The sequence below is a fragment of the Primulina tabacum genome, chromosome 12 (assembly GCF_025594145.1).
Source record: "Primulina tabacum isolate GXHZ01 chromosome 12, ASM2559414v2, whole genome shotgun sequence".
NCBI classification, from domain to species: Eukaryota; Viridiplantae; Streptophyta; class Magnoliopsida; order Lamiales; family Gesneriaceae; genus Primulina; species Primulina tabacum.
Window position 1 is genome coordinate 39,435,521 of NC_134561.1, and position 21,902 is coordinate 39,457,422.

The window sequence follows — 21,902 nt, forward strand, 5'->3', positions numbered from 1 at the left end:
TGAATACATGATGAGGTGAGAAATGATCGATAAAACCTGGAGGTTGTTCGACGTAGACCTCTTCTTGTAGTAGACCATTTAAGAAAGCACTCTTCACATCCATTTGATAGACTTTGAAGTTCTTAAAAGCAGCAAAGGCCAAAAATATTCTAATAGCTTCGAGCCTTCCTACTGGTGCGTAGGTCTCATCATAGTCTATCCCTTCTTCTTGTCTAAAACCTTGAGCCACCAGTCTTGCTTTATTTCTGATCATTGTGCCTTCTTCATTTAGTTTGTTTCTGAATACCCACCGAGTTCCAATGACAGCTTGGTGAGATGGTCTAGGTACTAGAAACCACACTTTATTCCTCTCAAATTGATTTAGCTCTTCTTGCATAGTTTCTATCCAGTTGGGATCCAGAAGAGCTTCTTCAATCTTCTTTGGTTCATCTTGAGAAATAAAAGCAGCATGCATGTATTCATTCATCATCTGTCTTCTGGTCCTTAGCGGAGCTGCTGGATTTCCAATCACCAGAGATGGAGGATGAGATTTTCTCCAAATAAAAGGATTTAGATTATCTTCATACAAAGTAGTAGATTGTTTTGGAATATCAGCTGCTGGTTCTGGAAGGTCAGTTGCTGGTTCTGGAATGTCAGCTGCTGGTTCTGGAGTGTCAGCTACTGGTTCTGGAGTGTCAGCTGCTGGTTCTGGTTCTGGATTTTGAATATCCTTAACACTTGCTTCTGCATCATCTTCACTGTCTAGTTCCAGATGAACCCTGTCTAACCTGTTACTTAGATTAGATATGTTAGTAATCTCGGGAGCACTGCTGTCTTCATCAAAGACAACATGATTAGATTCTTCAACATTAAGAGTTCTATTGTTGAAGATTCTGAAAGCTTTGCTCACAGCAGAGTAACCAAGAAATAATCCAGCATCTGATTTTGAATCAAATGCAGTTAAGTGTTTTTGCTATTGTTAAGTACAAAGCATTTGCAGCCGAATACATGGAAATAAGATACGTTAGGTTTACTCCCTATCCATATTTCATAAGGAGTCTGATTATGCCTTTTGTTGATCATAATTCTGTTTTGCGTATAACATGCAGTGTTAATTGCTTCTGCCCAGAAGCGCTGAGAAATGTCTGCATCTGCTAGCATTGTTCTAGCAGCTTCTTTAAGTGTTCTGTTTCTCCTCTCAGCTACTCCATTTTGTTGAGGCGTTCTGGCAGCTGAGTATTCATGATGAATTCCTTGTTCATCTAAGTATAACTCAAGAATTTTGTTAGTGAACTCAGTACCCCGATCACTTCTGATTTTAATCATAGAAGAGGATTTTTCATTTTGAATCTTCTTCAGAAGCTTGATCAGGAGGCTACTGGTTTGATCTTTTCCTGCAAGAAATATTATCCAAGTAAATCTAGAAAAATCATCAATAACAACAAGGGTATATTTCATTCCCCCTAAGCTCATAATAGGGATTGTACCAAATAAGTCCATATGCAGCAATTCCAAACATCTTGAAGTTGATTTGCTATCTTTGTTCTTGAAGCTGGATCTTATCTGTTTCCCAAGCTGACAGGCAGAACAAACATGACTCTTAACAAAATTAATATCAGGCAAACCATTAATTATATTATGCTTTTTGAGATTGTTGATTGACTTGAAATTCAGATGATTCAATCTCTTGTGCCAGAGCCAGTGTTTATCACTAAGAGAGGCAACTAAGCATGTAGGAACATTGACATGATTTGAGTTCCAAGAGACTCTGTAGGTATTGCCTTCTCTTTTTCCAGTTAATACAGTAGACTCAGCAGAATCTTTAACTATACACGAGTGCTTCTGAAAAGCTACAGAATAACCATTATCACATAAATTGACTAATGCTAATCAAATTGTAGCAAAGGTTCTCAACTAGTAGCACATCATTAATGGTTATGTTGCCGTGGATAATCTTACACTTACCCACGGTTTTACCTTTTGAGTTGTCTTCAAAGGTTATCTTTGGTCCAGTACAACTCAATATCTCGGAAAGTAGGTTTTTCTGTCCTGTCATGTGTCTGGAACATCCACTGTCCAGATACCATGTAGAGTTACTGATTTTTGTTTTCTTCTTCTGTTCCTGCAGACACAAATTTTAGTATCTGGTACCCAAATCTATTTGGGTCCAAGCCTTATCAGTCCTTTGGGGACCCACATTTGAACAATTTTTGGTGACCTTGTGCTTCGGGTATCCAAAGATGTGTGTGCAACAGAAGGTCTGTTATTTCTAACAGTATGCATATTAAAATATTGCTCTTCTCTTCTGTTTTTGTTGTCTGGTCTGTATCTCTTTTGAACAGGTGTAGAATTATAGTGTTGGCAGTTTTTAACCTTCATAGAGATTTGTCCTCCTGAGTTGAATCCTCTACTGGATCCAGAACTCTGGTGGACTCTTTCCTTAGGTTCAACATAACCCAGACCATAATGCATCCTTTTGTTCATCTGATTTACATTCCTTTCAACTGAAGCAGTAGGTACTTCTGGTTTCTGTACCACACTGGATTTCAGAAAATGAATGTACTTTCCTTTGCACATATCCAGTTTTGGCTTAGTATTCGTTTCAGAAATGCCTTCATCATTACAAAATCCGAGACCACTTCTGTCTCCAGATTGTTTTTGTAACTCTTGCATCTTTTCGAGTGAAATAGAGGACTTATTCCAAGCATTCACCAGTAGTGATAACCTCTGGTTTTCAGAAAGCATCGTCTGGTAATCTGCTTTTACTCTTTCATTCTCAGTTTTTAATTTACTCATCTCAACTTGTAAATCAGTACAATTGTTTACTTGCAAGCAAGTTAACTTACAGTTCTGATCTCTTAAGTTCTGATTTTCAATCTTAACTTCCTCGAATGATTGAGAAAGTCTCGAATACTCTTCTACCATGTCGTGTAATGCTTTGACTAACTCAGTGCGTGTAAATTCATCAGAGTCAAAGTCAAATACCTCTCCGGATGTCGAGATTGATTCCGTATTTGCCATCAGACATTTGATCTCATCTTCATCACTGTCACTTGAATGGCTTTCAGAACCAGAAGATTCGGAACTTAAGTCTGCCCATTTGGACTTACTTTCTTCTGCAATCATTGCCTTTCTGTCTTTTCTGGTCTTTTTATCATAGCGTTTGACACCCTTCTTCTTCTGGTCATCCTTCTTTGGTTTTGGACAGTCAGCAATGAAATGTCCAACATTTCCGCAGTTAAAGCATGCCATATCACCAGAGGGTGATTCCTTTTTGAAATTGCGGTTGGGACTTTGAAATGTTATGTGATTCTTTTTCATGAATCTGGAAAACTTCTTAACAAATAATGACATTGCGTCATTGCTTATCTGTTCAGCGCTTCTCTCAGAAGTATTCTCTATAGCAGCAGCAGAAGATGAACTTGGGGCAACTGTAGCAATAGAGTTAACCGTAGCTGCGAGAGCTTTGGTTGGTGGAATTGCTAAGGGCTCTTCTCCACTTCGAACTTCAAGTTCAAACTCATATGCCTTCAGATCTGAGAACAAGTCATGCAGTTCCAACTTGTTTAGATCCCTGGAAGCTCTCATTGCCATCGTTTTGACATCCCATTCTCTGGGTAGGGCTCTCATTACCTTTAATGCAACTTCCCTGTTGCCAAAATCTTTCCCAAGAGCTGTGAGTTCATTGACAAGGCTGCTGAAGCGTTCATCTAACTCATTCATAGTTTCTCCAGCCTTCATCTTCATATTCTCAAACTTCTGCATGGCTACAGAAAGTTTGTTTTACTTAGTTTCTTCGTTTCCTTCACAGATCTGAATCAATTTTTCCCAGATTTCCTTTGCAGTAGGACACATCTTGATTTTGCGGAAGGTATTTTTGTCGAGTGTCTTGTACAGAATGTCCTTTGCAAAGTTGTCAAGATTTGCTTTCTTCTTGTCCTCGCTTGTCCATTCATATCTTGGTTTTTCCAGCATCTGAGGTGCACCTTCGGTGATAGCAATAGCTGGATTTGGCTTTAAGATCTTTAATGGACCATCTGTGATGACATACCACATGTCATCATCTTGAGCTGCAAGATGGGCTTGCATTCTGATTTTCCAGTCATCGAAGTCTTCTTTTGAGAACATTGGAATTTTGCTGAAGTGAGCCATGTCTGTTGTAGTTTTTCTCGAACAAGAATAACCCGCTCTGATACCAATTGTTGTGGATTGAAGTTGAGTTTAGAGGGGGGAGGCGAATAAACTCTACTCGTTCTTCTACAAGGGGGTACTAAAATCCTGTTAGAGATAGTAGTTTATCTTGTTGCGTATACTTTCACTAGATTACAATAAAAGGTGCGGAAACAATCTGATAGAGTAAGTGAAAAACAGTAATAACAGTAGGCAGTAGTTGTTTATGGAAGTTCGAAGATGAAATCTTCTACGTCTCCCCTTCTTCTGTTTCCAGAAGATATCACTATAAGACTTTGGTTTTTACAGTAAAACTCTTGTACATACCCACTTCAGCAGGGCTTACACTTTGCCTACTGAAACTCTTAGTTACTCAACACAGTGAAAATGTGATACACAAAGTTCTGAAAAGACTCTTTTCAGATTACAAACTCTTCTTGATAAAATATGAGTGCTGTGAATAATTATAAAGAGTGTAAGAAACAGTAGCACAAGATGATCTCAAAAGATCAGATATTTGCTATGAAACGTGTGCTGCTTTTCTTTATGTTGGACTCAAGGAATTTTGAGGTTTTCTCGTTGAGTGAAATTGAGTTGATCCTTGAAAGATATTTTTCGTACTACCATGTCTCCTATATGGGTTTGTTCCATATATATAGGTGACTGAGTTCAACGTCTATGATCAGAAGATGTCTTCTGAATTCTGATTGAATCAATTTTATTACCTAAAAAGGTTATTGCAGAAAAGCTATAAAACAATCAGTCATATTTCATACTAAAATCGGTAAAGCGAATTAAATGACTTCATACAATATTTAATGCTGCAATTAATACTAGTACTAGGTAACCTTAACGGTAACATTCAAGATTAGTTCCGTTAGGAAACATCTTCTTCTGTTTCTGTTTTTCTATCCTTTCTACTGCTTTTGTTTTACTAACACAGTAGCTTCTGCTTTTCTTATTGTCTACTGTTTTCTTAAAGAATGCTGTTGGTTTTTATTTTCATCGCCACAACTAATTTATGTCTATCACATCACGATACTAATAAAACTAACTTAAAAATAATATGTTGACGAACTTATTGTTAGAAATCCAAAAATACAATTCAAATGCCTACTTTGGCACTCAATTTTGAGTGACTGCCAAAATGTCTCAACAACCCACAATTTTTGGACAACACAGTAACATCACAATTTTAAAATCAAAATGATATTTTCCATTTTATATCAAGAATTCATGATTGAAAATCGATAATATTAGATATATAAATATTTAATATAAACTCGTGCGAGTTCATTTAGGCTAACCTTTAAATGAGTCGACAAAATTTCAATCCAACTCACTTAAAAATTTTGGCGGTGCAGGCCAAACCGACAGATCCGACCCAAATCGACGGCTCAAATCACAACGATCTTTTACCGTGTTTTATTTAAATAATTTATAATTATAAACCGCAAAAAAATTTCAGGTTGCAAAAAACTTTAATTTAAACACATATATTCTAACAAACGGTCACAAGTAAATAGATTTAAAAATTTAAAAATATTTTTGTAAAAAAATTATATCACAATAAATTTTTTGACCATATTTTATTAAAGTATTTTTTAATTATAAACCTTTCCAAAAAATATTTTTTTAAACGCATAAGTTATAGTTCACGTCACAAAGACAAATTAACAAGGACATGAAAAAAATTAATAAGACACCAAAGAAAATTCTCAATTCGATAATGAGTTATTTCTAAACTTTAATAAATTTAATTTACATAATGAAAAGATAAAAAAAATATAAATCATTGGATTAAAAATAACATATTATAATGTGGATAGGCACAAAAAAACAAAATACTAATTTACATAATTAAAAAATAACATATTATAATGTGTGTAGACATAGAAAATTAAATACTAATAATCAAACATATTTAAAATATGAATAAAGAGGAAAAAAAAACACATTTAAAGTAAGAAATTAATGTAAAGCAAGCAATTAATAAGGAGATAAATAAAAATTCACATATAAAGTCACATATTTATATTAGTCAAACATATTTAAAATATGAATAAGAATGAAAAAAAGATACATTTAAAGTAAGCAATTAACCTAAAGCAAGCAATTAACAATTAATAAGGAGATAAATGGAAATGCACATATAAAGTCACATATTTATTAAAAAAAATACACATTTAAAGTAAGAAATTAATGTAAAACAAGTAATTAATAAGGAGATAACAAAAAAACACATTTAAATTAAGAAATTAATGTAAAACAAATAATTAATAAGGAGATAAATGAAAATTCACGTATAAAGTAATATATTTATATATATATAATAGATATATATAGTGGTCTAGCTTGTAATTTCAACCGTTGATATCCCAATATTCCCATTAGTCTCACCACTTCGCTAATTTCCTGTTCCTAGCTAGCTCCTCAACGCCATCAGCTCTGTGTGACTGTGTGATTATATATATACATATATATATATTCTTTATGTTTCTTTTTACCTGTCGATTAATACATGATTTTATTTCCTGCTCATTAAAGTCTGTGGAGTACACTGGTTCAGTTCTTGATTCCCCTTCAACAGACTAAGGTTTTCTCGACTATAAAATTACAAGACATGGTGGATAAGTGTGGATACCACAGAAGAGAGATAAGCGACAATTCATCTCGACTATAAAATTAAAAGACATGGTGGATAAGTGTGGATACCACAGAAGAGAGATAAGCGACAATTCAAACACAAATCATCCTTCTTTTTCTTCCACACTTCTTGATGAAATTTACCGTTCATTCGATCAAGAGGAAATCGAGAATATTAATGTCATAATGAGGAAGAAGCAGCAGACTAGTGCTGCCATGTTTCGAACTGAAGAAGAAATCGCAAATTTCCAGCGGGCTTGTATGATCGAGAAATGGATGGAAAAGAAGGTTCGTGAAAAGGATGCCGCTCGGAGGAAATCAACAGCGGCTGAGTCGATTCTCAGGTCGAGTTCTTGGGACTCCAGCGGAGGAGGTGGCGGAGCTGGATTCTTATCTGAATCTTTCTACGAGAAGAGGCCGAAGTCCATCCGGGTCTGTGATTCGAGCCTTAACAAGGAGAAATCGGCTAGCAAAAATAAGGATGGATTCATGAAGACGAAATCTCGAGCACTGAAATTATACGCCGACCTGAAGAAAGTGAAGCAGCCGATTTCCCCCGGCGCCCGTCTCGCTGGTTTCTTGAACTCCTTATTCACAGCTGCTGGAAACACTAAGAAACCCAAAATGAGCAATTCCGAAACCAATTCTCCAATCTTGAAATCGGCTAACGCCTCAACTTGTTCATCAGCTTCTTCTTTCTCCAGATCCTGCCTCAGCAAAACGCCTTCGTCTAGAGGAAAATTAGCAGGCAGTGAGAAAAGATCGGTCAGGTTCTCCCCGGTGATCGTCAATGAGGATTTTCAACCAGGCGGGCACAAATCCCTGCAAGAAGAAATCAACGTCAACTGCAAGAAACAGAATTTGGAAGCCATCAACGAAGAGATGATGGTGCATGTAAATGTAATAGAGAATAATCGAAGAGTGGAGGAAGCTGTACGAGATTTTCTGAGAAACTATCAGAAAAATGAGTTCCGTTTTGATCATCGCACAAAATCCCACGACTTGGATCAAGAATATGATGACGAAGATGACGACGCAGCAAGTTATGCAAGTTCTGATTTATTCGAATTAGATAATCTTTCGGCCATTGGAATGGAAAGGTATAGAGAAGAATTGCCTGTGTATGAAACCACTCATCTCCATACAAATCGAGCGATTTCAAGTGGATTGATTATGCAATTCAAAGATGACTAATTGTAATCATTTTACTAGCAATAAGTTATATATCATTTGGTTGGGGTGTTTGTTTTTGTTTTTTATTAAGAGAAATGGATTTTTTCTTTATTTGTTGATGCTGGTGTTAAGACTTGTGTTGATTCAAACTAGATAGTAAACTTCCATGTTTGAACAAATGAATGTGTGTTGTTTTCTAGCATCTTCATCCATCTCAGATTTTTTTTTAAAAAAAAAAATTTAAGCTGTTGATTAATTTTTAGTCTTCCACTTTCTGGCTAAAATGATCGAATAGGGAAGTGCAAGAGAAATGCAATATTGCACGTGTTGGGTGGATATATGTATATTTGAAAAATGATCGAGTGACAGAAGGGGGGTCAGATAGATATTGGATGATAAACTCTTCTTCTCATCTCAATTGCCTTTCCCTTTTCCTTAATATACATCATTAATTATTTATTTATATTCTTATTTGGAGCTACTATATATTCAGTTCTTATCAGACATGTATGAAGATAATATAAGCCAAAAAAGAAAATCAATGATGGACTTTGGTCCCCAAAAGCTTCGGACATGAAATCTGTGGTTAGATTTTTTGTTGGATGACCAAATTAGTCCAAAAGCTTAAATGAATTTGTAAGTTTTAACCTAATTAGAAAAACACATCATTTATACACCAATGGCTGACCTATATATGTCCTATACTGGTATTATATCAAAGTACGTACGATATTGTTTAATCATATAATCAATGAAGCCACCCACTCGTATAACTGTAGCTAGTAATCATAGTATCCCAAATGCATGCGTGCAACTTTGCATTTTACTAACCAGTAAACATATATCTTGAGTATAATTAGTATATATTTGAAAAGTCACACGTTTATTTTGAAATTTCTAAATTCATCAAGGTAAGACATATATATACATATATATATGAATACTTAGACTAACTACTAGCTAATGAATAGTCTTTTGTGAAGTTAGGCATACTGGGAAGTTAATCGAATTTATTAATTATATAGTATGTCCTAGCTTGTATCTATCTCTAATCATTGCCCAAATGTCATCGATAATTTAAAATCAGACGCACTTAATGGGAATTGCATCTATGCACTATCGAAAGGGTAGTAGTAATTAAATAAAAAAAATGTATATTTATCAAGTTTTCTTGTTTTAAGAAAGTGTAATCTTTTGACGGCCGTAAAGGTTGACCTAGCTCAGCTTATTACTCATCATTTTATGTGCAATTAAATGCTAGCTTGTTATATTTAGAAGATCGATACACACAAGTAGCTAGTTGTAATCAATATTAAAATGATTTCATGGGTTTGTGGATGCAGATGCGTTCATATATATATATATATATATATATATATATATATATATATACATGCATAAAATAAGTGATTTTTTTCGGGGGTGGGTGTCCGAGATTTAAAAAAAAATTATAAATCATATGATTGAATTCATATATCACAACATACCAAGAATTCATGTTAAAATATCAGAAAATATAAATAACAGTAAACGTGTATCAGAATCTATTGTGTAAAACCCACAAATTTCAAATTTAATGTATTATATATTTACTCAAAATTTTGTACTAGATTATGAAAGATTATATTTAATAATTATCCAGATTATCTAAAGTGATTTGTGATAATTAATTTTTTGTGTTCAAAGACTTCCAAAGACTAGTTCAAATTTCAAGTGATAAATATACTTAATTTAAATGAGGAGACATTGGATATATACAATTATGAGGAGACATTGAATATATACAATTATGAGGAGATATTGGATATATACAATTATGTACATGTGTATTTTGAAATTTTGGGTATATAATTTAAAATTTGGGAAATAAAATACCAGATAAAGATTTAATATAAGAGATAATGAATATATACGTTTATATTTGAGTAAACTAAATTATGAGGACTTGCACTAGCACTTGGGAATTATTCTCTACTCAGTTCTAGGACGATAAGTAATGTTTTCTGCAAATGTAGTGAGGTTATTGTGCTTTTAATGATTATTTTACCTCTAAAAAGATGGAGTATGGTAGGATACTCCTTAAAGGGAGGTCATCTATGTGTGTGTGAGGACAGACCGTCTCAAAGAAACACTTAAAAAAGCAATATGTGTTCTATTGTAGAACCCGTAAATTAGACTACGTATAAGCCATGCATAATTCCTAGTACTTAAATTAAAATGATTTTATTGCATGAGTATTTAAATTCTTTTCTTTAAATCTATTTATTTTATTCAGTAGTTTAAGTGCTAGCTTTTCAGTTAATTAAGTGAGGTCGGACCTGAGTTGGAGTAAAGAGATAAACTTTAATATTAAGAAAACATTCCTAAAATTTATTTAAGATAAATAATAAGTTAATTTATTGTAAAAGAAGGTTTAAGGAATTATTTGAATAAGTTGAGATAAGTAGTAAATATAGTTCAATAATTAATTCCTTAATTCTCTAAAATATTTAATGAGTAGATAAAACACTAAAGATTTAAAACACAATATTTAAGAAATATTTTTCCTCCATTTTAGATGTAATTTTTGGCCCCTCTTTAATTCACTTAAAATTAGTTGTCAACCCATTTATTTAATATCTTTCCTTTTCCATTTCATGATAGTTAATTCCCAAAAATTTTATTCAACACTAATTAATATTTGAACAATATTCCTACCCAAATTTTAGATGATAATTTTCGGTCATCACAATTTAAAATATTTAAAATTTTCTTTGACAACTCAACCTTAATCTTTTTTCCATATCTTTTCCTTGTTAGATAATTCCCTAAAAAAAAAATTTAATCTCCACTAATTAATATTTAAGAAATCTTCCACCCCATTTTACTAGCTAAAAATCGGCCATCCCCTAATCTAAAAGATTTAAATTAACTTAACAACTCATTCTTTAATTATCATTCCCTTAATCTTTTCTAGGAAGATATTCTCCCAACTTTTAAATCACTAACAAATAAATTAATTAAGCAATTTTCTTCTTGAACCTAGACCCAATTTTTGACCTAATGCACCCTCTATCAGCCCTCAAAATCTTTTGATATCAATCATTTAACAAACTCTAAGATAGTAAAGAATTATCTTGCCATTTAAACTCCCACAATCTTGCAACCTCCCATATTATTTTTCCCCTAACCATCTCTCCATCACCATACTCAAATATTCAGAGAAAACCAGAGAGAAATCGTGAGAAAAATAGGAGAACAAATCGAGTAGCAAGCAAGAAAGAAAAGCGCTCCGTCTCCTCCGCGCCGCGTCGTTGCGTTTCTTTTGTTTTCTTCAAAACAAAAAAAAAGATATCCAGGCATGTGTATATTCCCCTTGCTCTTCAATCAAGTCATATTAACATTTTTTTAAACGTTATTTGATCATGAAATCCCATCCAAAACCGAAATATGACAGCAGTTTTGTTGGTAAAAAAATTCTGCACGGTTTCTATTCCACTTCATTCTTCACGGGTTGGCTTGTTGTGCTTGTTTCAGGTGTTGGCTCGTGTCCAGGCTCCCAAGGCTGTTCTTAGGCATGCACTAGGATGTATTAGGATCACGTTGGTCCAATAGTCGAGTCCCATGCACGCTGGAATTACGAAGAAGGACAACAACTCTCCCTTCATGCCCTTTTGGGTTCTCGGTTTTGTTGGTTGCTGTCAAGGGAGGAAGTTCTGATCTTGGCTGTGGGGACCCATACGCTAATCAGTTCTTAATCGTCATCAGGATCAATTTCCTAATCAAGTAATTAGGGTCATAAAAATTTTTCTTTTTAATGCGGAATGTAGTGAAATCAAACTAATATACAACTCAGTATAAAATAAAGTACAAGTCCTGTACCGTCTACAAATCAGTAAAAACTAAGGTTCAACATCTAATTATCAAGTGTCAAAACCCTATATACATCAAAGTCCGAAGTCTCCACTCTATCACGATCTCTCCTCATCTCCTGGACCCTGATCCTGTCCCACCTGTTGTCATATACACATACAAACAAGACAACAACCGGATAATTCCGGTGAAAATATAATCCCAGTATAAATCAACGAAACATGCAATCATATAAACAAATATAAAGCATGTAACAGATAACAGCAATATGTATCGAAATCTGAAACATAATCAATATCAGACTGTCGACAATACTCGTAACTCTACAATTCAGACTAGACTCAATCCTAGTCTAGGGATCCCGGTTTCCAGAAGTTGGCATTCCCATATCGACCAACAGTAATAGAAAAGACTCCAGTTCTATCCACGTCGATAGGGTATCGATCACCAGTAATAGAAAAAGCTCTGATTCTATCCACATCGACATAGTATCGATCACCAGTAATAGAAGAAACTCCGATTCTATCCACATCGATATGATATCGATCATCAGTAATAGAAGAGTTACGATTCTATCCACATCGATACAGTACCGATCACCAGTAATAGAAAAAGCCACATTTCTATCCACATCGATAGCCAATCATCCGGTGACAGACTTTGGCACTATCGCCAATACACTATCTTGTGACATCGTGCAATGTGCCCGTGGTGATTCCGCCACTATCAGGCACTTCTGTCACAAGGTTACTCATCTAATACCTGCTATCTATAAATCAAGAGAACAAGTACATCAATCAAATCAATGCAAATATCAATGCAATAAAGTAAAGTATGTGATTTAGGGAAACTCAAGTCTAAACCGACTTAAGTCGATCTCCCGATACCACATTGACTTATACCTTTCGTTTGTAGTCTCGGTCTGAAGCAATATCAATTCTGAACTCAAGTCTATCTCTGTAAATCTGAAACGACATATTGAGAATCATAATATCAATATTCCATTCTCAATTCAACATTGAGTCTGATTAATCTGGATCTAATTCAAATCACGGCATAACGGCACAATTTCAGTATCCCCGTTAATACCATCTCAACAGACATCAATTACAAATCATAACTCATATCCGATACAATCTATAATCCATCCATAATCAGTCCGTTTCTTAATCTGACTTCGATTCTATGATATCTAACATGTCAAGAACATCATATATGAATTCCATTCAATTCCGACAACATCATAATTTCAAAACATGTCAAAACGTAGTAAAACTTACGTCCAGTTGTAGCCTACGTCGTTAGGAACACAGTCCCGTAGTCAGATTCAAAATCAGACGGACTGATTCTCGCAAAATCCCACTTTAAAATCAAAATGTGAAGTTGGCTTCAATTTCTCGATTTTCTCTCTCCTTCCCGTTTCTGAAGAAATGATATACATATATATACCTTGCATGCATTAAGCGACGTGGCCCTTTCCTTCGCAAAACACGTCTCGCGCATATGCGCGACATCACTCGGCGCATATGCGCGAGACACTCTGTCTCCGCGCGTATCATGCACATCACCTCGCGCAAATGCGCGAATCTAAGTCGCGCATGTGCGCCCAACTCTCTGGACCTCTCGCGCATGTGCGCGTATTGAGATCGCGCATGTGCGCCCAACTCTTTGGACCTCTCGCGCATGTGCCCGTATTGAGATCGCGCATGTGCGCCCAACTCTCTGGACCTCTCGCGCATGTGCGCGTATTGAGACCGCGCATGTGCGCCCAATGCTCGGTCTCTCATGATGGCTTCCGCACAGCTCGCGCATATGCACGACATCTTCCGCGCATATGCGCGGGGTCTTCTGCCTGATTGGCGCATGTGCGCGCATCCGGTCGCGCATGTGCGCCGATGCTACTGCCCTCGCACATTAATTTTCACATGCGATCTCATTTGGTGTCTCGGTTATCCCTTTCATAATCGTCTCGATTAAAATCAATAATTGTAATTTAACAAGATATTAAATCTCGGGCATTACATTGGCTGCCCTAGGGGCCTATAGCCATGGTTAGAACACCTCCCTATCATGTTTAAGACGTGACCAAGTCACCCTTTTGAGGCTTGGTCCACGATGGAATCGGTTTTAAATCAAAATACAAGAACAACCCCTCGGCCCCTTCCCCTACTGCATGTGTAGTTTCGATTTTAGTGGTGTGGTGTGAATCTTGGCTGGCCTCTTGCCCATAGCCACGGTTCATACCATACCCCTTGATGTCTAGATCGTGCCATGGTCAACCAAATGGCCAATGGAATGGTCCATGACAGCAAGAACCGTTGCAACACCCCACGCGCAGAATTAAGTGCTCGGTGGGGACGTATGGTTTGTTTCTGGTGTGGTTCGAATTGTGGCTGGCCAAGGGCCCTTAGCCATGGTTCAAATCATTCCTTAGGACATTGGTAAGAGGTTATGGTCGGTGGTTTAAGCCCCAATGTCCGGTAGTCTCGAAAACGACGCAAGGAATCAAAGGCGCTGCTGCTGTATTTTTGACAGCAAGAGACGTCGCGGTCCAGAGGCGTGTTCCGGGTTCTTGGTTGGATTTTAGCCTATGGACTTGGACTGGACAGTACCTCATCAAGTTAGGAAGGTCATGTTTTTGGCCGTTTGTGATTCGGATCATTTTAGAGGTCGTACAAGAATTTACGGTGCAATGTGCCAAAATGACTCTCGAAAGAGCGTTTCACGTTTTTGGCCTCAATTCACTAAATTTCGAGTACTGTAAATTTAGGAGCATTATTTCATCATTTTAGGCGTATTTTAATCATGACTATATGATGGTTCGGTGTTGGTCCGGGTTGGTACGGAGTCATGATTAAATATGAAGTCATTGGGCGTAGTTGTCGCGTTTTCGGATTTAATTACATAGTTTGGTCAAATAAATCATTTGCATATTTTTCATGCAAGATTTAAGTCACAACGAGCCTGGGAACGATCCAACTCAATTGGTAAAATTTATACAGGATATTTAATTACGTAGTTAATTATATTACGTGCAAAAATAAAAAATATTCTTTTTTGAGATTTATGCGATATTGCTTGTGGCTACTTCACTACCATGGTTTCGCCCGGTGGTCACTTACTGGTTCAGTTCAGTTCATCCCGGTGGTAACTTACCGGTCCCACCCAGTATACTGTGGCATTATTCTGATCAGACGATTATTACTTCACCCGGTGGTCACTTACCGGTCAGTTCAGTGCAGGGGCCATTTGCGTAGACCATAATCTCACCAGAAAATTATTACATGTTACTTCATTACAGGGCTCCATGGAGCAAACATTTTCACTATGTCTTTCAGTTCAGTTATGCACGTATTATAATTAATCATGACACGATATTTTACGTTATGCCTCAGGACATGATATTTTTACTTGCATGGGATTTTATTATTTATTTACTCGTTATTTACGATATATGCATGCTGAGTCTTTAGATTCACTAGACTTGGTTGTTGTAGATGCTGATGATGTCGGGATCGAGGGCGGGGACCAGTGAGCTAGTTTGGGTCGGCAGTAGTGGAACCCGATGACCTCATTTTTCAGCATTTATTATTTTATGATCAAACATTTTTATTTGTCGTTGGACTATTTTTAAACGGTTGTGTCGCAAAAATTAAATTCTTCCGCTGCCATTTTGAATATTAAACTTTATTTATCAGTTTAACTCTCTGGACCTCTCGCGCATGTGCGCGCATCCGGTCGCGCATGTGCGCCGATGCTACTGCCCTCGCACATTAATTTTCACACGCGATCTCATTTGGTGTCTCGGTTATCCCTTTTATAATCGTCTCGATTAAAATCAATAATCGTAATTTAACACGATATTAAATCTAAGACATTACATTTCTCCCCCTCTAAGATACGATTTCGTCCTCGAAATCACAGATTGTCAAATCATATCATTAAGAAGGAATGTAATTATAGTCGAATAAAAATTTACATTAGTAAAATAATGGTGGGAATTCTTGTCTCATATCTGATTCAGTCTCCCAAGTGGTTTCTTCAATGCCATGACGAGTCCATTGTACTTTCACGAACGGAATCATCTTCGTTCTGAGCTGTTTTTCCTTACGATCGATAATCCGAATCGGTTTCTCAACATAACTCAATGTCTCATCCAGCTCGGTCTCGTCGGGTTGAATAACATGTGAATCATCAGGGAGATACTTCTGCAGCATTGATACATGAAAGACATCATGTATTCCAGATAATGAAGGCGGCAATGCTAGTCGATAGGCACGATCTCCTATCTTTTCAAGAATCTCATAAGGACCGACATATCGTGGAGACAACTTCCCTTTCTTCCCAAATCTAACCACACCTCTGAATGGAGAAATCCTCAAAAATACTCGATCTCCAGTCTCAAATACCAACGGTCTACGCCGAAGGTTGGCATATTTGGCTTGTTTGTCCTGGGCTGCCTTCATTTTCTTCTGGATCAACTTCACTTTTTCTGTCATATCTCTGATCATATCAGGTCCAGTCTCAAGAACTTCAGAGATATCATCCCAATACAGAGGGGATCGACATTTTTTTCCGTACAACGCTTCGAATGGAGCCATCTCAATACTCGTTTGATAGCTATTGTTGTACGAAAATTCACAAAGAGACAATGCATCTTGCCAGTTAGTGCTAAAATAAAGCACTACAGCTCTCAACATATCTTCCAATGTCTGAATCGTTCGTTCTGACTGTCCGTCAGTCTGAGGATGATATGCGGTACTTAGATGTAACTTCGTACCGAGAGCTTGCTGCAGGCTCTGCCAGAAGTGCGAAGTTAACCGAGGATCATGGTCTGAAACAATCGACTTCGGCACTCCGTGCAATCTGACCACTTCCTTAACATAAATATCGGCCATCTGGTCATATCTATATGTCATTTTGTATGGAATAAAACATGCAGATTTGGTCAATCAATCAATCACAACCCAAATCGCATCACAACCTCGGGAGGACCTCGGTAATTGTGTCACAAAATCCATGGAAATGTGATCCCATTTTCATTCAGGAATAGACAAATTCTGCAACAATCCTCCTGGTTTCTTCCTCTCCGCTTTCACCTGTTGGCAATTCAGACACTTGGCTACAAATTCAGTAACATCTGATTTCATTTGCTTCCACCAATATTGTGTCTTCAAATCATTATACATTTTTCTGCCACCAGGATGAATGCTAAAATGACTGTTGTGCGCTTCTGCTAGTATTCGTAGTCTTAAATCTGAAACATTTGGCACAACCAGATGATTATTCACACACAAAATACCATTTTGAACTTGATATTCCGATTGATGTCCAGCTCTGACCATAGCAATCTACTTCTGTATATTCTGATCAACTTTCTGAGCTGCTTTAATTCTCAAAATCAGCTCTGATTCAGCTTGAATCGCATATAATCTTAGAGGCTGACAATCTGTTTCAAAGGCTAATCCAGACAAACAGCAGTCTTCAATCAAATTCGAAACACCCCTAGTCGATAAGGATAGAGAACATACCTTTCGACTCAGTGCATCAGCCGCTGCATTAGACTTTCCTGGATAATATTTGATTTCACAATCGAAATCTTTTAGCAAATCAAGCCATCTTCGCTGCCTCATATTCAATTCGGACTGTGAAAACAGATATTTCAAGCTTTTGTGATCAGAATAGATCTCAAACTTTTCACCGTACAGATAATGTCGCCATATCTTCAATGCAAAGACGATGGCTGCCAATTCAAGATCATGAATTGGATAACGAGATTCATGGGGTTTCAGCTGTCTCGAGGCATAAGCAATCACATGCCCCCGCTGCATCAAAACACAACCCAATCCGCGGTGAGATGCATCACAATAAACAACAAAATCACTAGTACCTGACGGAATAGTCAACACTGGAGCACTGGTCAATCTTTTCTTCAATTCAAGAAAACTGGTCTCACATTCCTCAGACCAAACAAATGGAGCATTCTTCTGAGTCAACTGTGTAATCGGTTTGGCAATACTGGAAAAAAAATCTTTAATAAATCGGCGATAATATCCTGCTAAACCCATAAAGCTGCGTATCTCTGGTACAGATGTCGGTCTCGGCCAAGAAAATCACTGCCTCAACCTTACTGGGATCAACTGATATACCGTCTCCGGATATAATATACCCCAGAAACACCACCTGTTTCAACCAGAACTCGCATTTTGACAGTTTAGCATACAGTTTCTCTGCCCTTAAAATTCTCAACACAGTTCTTAAATGCTCAGCATGCTCCATCACATTCTTTGAATAGATCAAAATATCATCGATGAAAATAATTACAAAATCATCGAGATATTTCTGAAAGACACGGTTCATTAATTCCATAAATACCGTCGGTGCATTCGTCAAACCAAATGGAATGACAATAAATTCATAGTGTCCATACCTGGTTCTGAATGCTGTCTTTGAGATATCAGAATCCCTGACTCTCAGTTGATGGTATCCAGATCTCAGATCGATCTTGGAATACACCGAAGAACCCTTCAACTGATCAAATAAATCATCAATACGAGGCAATGGATATTTATTCTTTACCGTTGCCTTGTTCAGTTGCCGGTAGTCGATACAAAGTCTCATCGACCCATACTTCTTCTTCACGAACAGTACTGGAACGCCCCAAGGAGAAACACTCGGTCTGATATATCCCTTGGCCAGTAAATCCTCCAGCTGTTCTTTCAACTCTTTCAACTCGATAGGTGCCATCCGGTACGGAGCCCTCAAAATCGGAACTGTTCCCGGCATCAACTCAATGCTAAAATCTATCTCTCGAATCGGAGGCAATCCAGGAATCTCATCTGGAAAGACATCAGCAAACTCACACACCACTGGCAAGTCCGCCAATGATGGGCTCGACTTCAGTAAATCAACTGAATATACCAGGAATCCATCCGCTCCTTTCTGCAATAATCGAGTCATATTTATTGCAGATATCAAAGGAATTCTAGCTCGAGAACCCTTACCGTAAAATTTTCACTCCTCAGCCATTTCAGGTCTGAATCGAACAATCTTGTGGAAACAATCGACTGTAGCCCTGTACTTGGTCAACGTATCGATACCGATAATACAATCAAAGTCAGATATCCCAAGCACAATACAGTCTAACTCAATTTCATGCCCATCATACTGCAGTATACACGATCTAACAGATTTCACTGATATCAAACCCGTCCCCAAAGGAGAAGAGACAGACACTACCGCAGATAATGACTCAATAGGCAAAGAATGCATCAAAGCAAATCGCTGAGATATAAATGTATGGGATGCACCAGTATCAATCAATACATAAGTAGGATAACTAGAAATAAAACAGTTACCTGCAACAACATCATCAGGTGCATCCTGTGCCTGATCCTCAGTCAAAGCGAACACTCGGGCCTGCTGCCTAGAAGGCTGGCTCGCTATCTGGCTCCCTCCTGGCCTCGGCTGTGACTGAGTAGGCGGTGCTGGCTGGAAGGAATGCACAGCAGCAGATCGTCTCCTTGTCTGAGCCATTGATCTAGATGACTCAGCGGCCTGGGATCCCTGGGCACTTCGCTGTGGACACACTCGGGCAAAGTGTCCATGCTGTTTACAAATGCGGCAGTTGCCGAACACTCCTCGGCACTGTTCTGTGGAATGCTTCCCTCCACACGTGCTACAGTAAGGTCCTGTATAACTCTGGCCTTGACCAGTCTGTCTCGAGCCACTCGAACTGGATGAGCTATTTCCAGATTTCTTGAGTTGCTTTCTCTTAGCTTTCAGGAAATCTTTCTTCCCACTACCACTGCCGCTTTCATATCGAGACGATGGTGGAGACATCTGTGATCTTGGTGCTGCAGGCACAAACGAAGCCTCTTTCTGTCTCATCAGACCGGCTTCGGCTCCCTTGGCTCGGTTCAAGGCATTAGTAAAGTTGTTTGGCCTCCCGGTATTCACCAAGGTAAAGATTTCAGGATTTAGGCCATTTATGAACTGGTCCGCAATGGCCTCATCATGTTCAGCTACGTGGGGAGCAAATCGGAGCAGTGTAGAGAATTTTGCCACATATTCCCCAATGTTTAGCTGGCCATGCCTCAAGTTTGCAAACTCGGCTCCCTTGTCCTTTCTATACGACACTGGAAAGAACCTTTGATAAAATTCAGTTCTAAAGACATTCCAGGTGATCGTCGTACTTCTTTGTTCCAAGGCCCGCTTTGTGGTAATCCGCCAGTTCTTTTCCACATCATGTAACTGGTGCCCTATCAGTTTTACCCTCTTCTCATCAGTATACTCTAAAGATTCGAACATCATCTCAATATCGTCCAACCAACTCTCACATTCCACTGAATTCTCCGTACCCTTTCAGAGTTGGTGGATGGAACGACTGAAATCTTTTTAACAAGGTCTCCATTGGAGTGACTGTAACGTCCATTGGAGGATTTGAAGTAATACCCTATTCAGGTACTCTTCTCGGAGGCATATCTGATAATCAAAAGGATGAGTAATCCCCATTTACAGCAGATCAGTTTCAATCCTCCTTGGATCATCTTACAGCTGATCCATTCCAGATAATACACAATACCATATCAAAATCAGATATTTCAGGTAAACATGCATTAAAACAATAAATCATGCTAGCAATCAAAAGCAGGAAAGAAAACCTCAATCTACCCCGCTCACTAGCTCCTATCTCAGTCTCAAGGATTTATCACTCTGATACCACCTGTTGTGGGGACCCGGACGCTAATCAGTTCTTAATCGTCATCAGGATCAATTTACTAATCAAGTAATTAAGGTCATAAAATTTTTTTCTTTTTAATGCGGAATGTAGTGAAATCAAACTAATATACAACTCAGTATAAAATAAAGTACAAGTCCTGTACCGTCTACAAATCAGTAAAAACTAATGTTCAACATCTAATTATCAAGTGCCAAAACCCTATATACATCAAAGTCCGAAGTCTCCACTCTATCACGATCTCTCCTCATCTCCTGGACCCTGATCCTGTCCCACCTGTTGTCATGTACACATACAAACAAGACAACAGCCGGATAATTCCGGTGAAAATATAATCCCAGTATAAATCAACGAAACATGCAATCATATAAACAAATATAAAGCATGTAACAAATAACAGCAATATGTATCAAAATCTGAAACATAATCAATATCAGACTGTCGACAATACTCGTAACTCTACAATTCAGACTAGACTCAATCCTAGTCTAGGGATCCCGGTTTCCAGAATTTGGCATTCCCATATCGACCAACAGTAATAGAAAAGACTCCAGTTCTATCCACGTTGATAGGGTATCGATCATCAGTAATAGAAGAAGCTATGATTCTATCCACATCGACATAGTATCGATCACCAGTAATAGAAGAAACTCCTATTCTATCCACATCGATATGATATCGATCATCAGTAATAGAAGAGTTACGATTTTATCCACATCGATACAGTACCGATCACCAGTAATAGAAGAATCCACATTTCTATCCACATCGATAGCCAATCATCCGGTGACAGACTTTGGTACTATCGCCAATACAGTATCTTGTGACATCGTTCAATGTGCCCGTGGCGATCCCGCCACTATAAGGCACTTCTGTCACAAGATTACTCGTCTAATACCTGCTATCTATAAATCAAGAGAACAAGTACATCAATCAAATCAATACAAATATCAATGCAATAAAGTAAAGTATGTGATTTAGGGAAACTCAAGTCTAAACCGACTTAAGTTGATCTCCCGATACCACATTGACTTATACCTTTCGTTTGTAGTCTCGGTCTGAAGCAATATCAATTCTGAACTCAAGACTGTCTCTGTAAATCTGAAACGACATATTGAGAATCATAATATCAATATTCCATTCTCAATTCAACATTGAATCTGATTAATCTGGATCTAATTCAAATCACGGCATAACGGCACAATTTCAGTATCCCCGTTAATACCATCTCAACAGACATCAATTACAAATCATAACTCATATCCGATACAATCTATAATCCATCCATAATCAGTCCGTTTCTTAATCTGACTTCGATTCTATGATGTCTAACATGTCAAGA

General features: G+C 37.5%; 1 protein-coding gene and 1 long non-coding RNA gene across 2 annotated transcripts in view; one reads left to right on the forward strand and one right to left on the reverse strand.

Moving 5' to 3' along the window:
• The window catches only part of LOC142520732 (uncharacterized), a 68,602-nt gene that overhangs the window by 17,513 nt on the left and 29,187 nt on the right, over positions 1-21,902 (reverse strand). The gene's annotated exons all lie outside the window — the stretch shown is intronic.
• Positions 6,621-8,085, forward strand: LOC142520777 (protein BIG GRAIN 1-like A). Its single transcript, XM_075623899.1, has one exon. It carries the CDS (start codon positions 6,844-6,846, stop codon positions 7,987-7,989), a length of 1,146 nt encoding a protein of 381 aa, XP_075480014.1. The 5' UTR covers positions 6,621-6,843; the 3' UTR covers positions 7,990-8,085.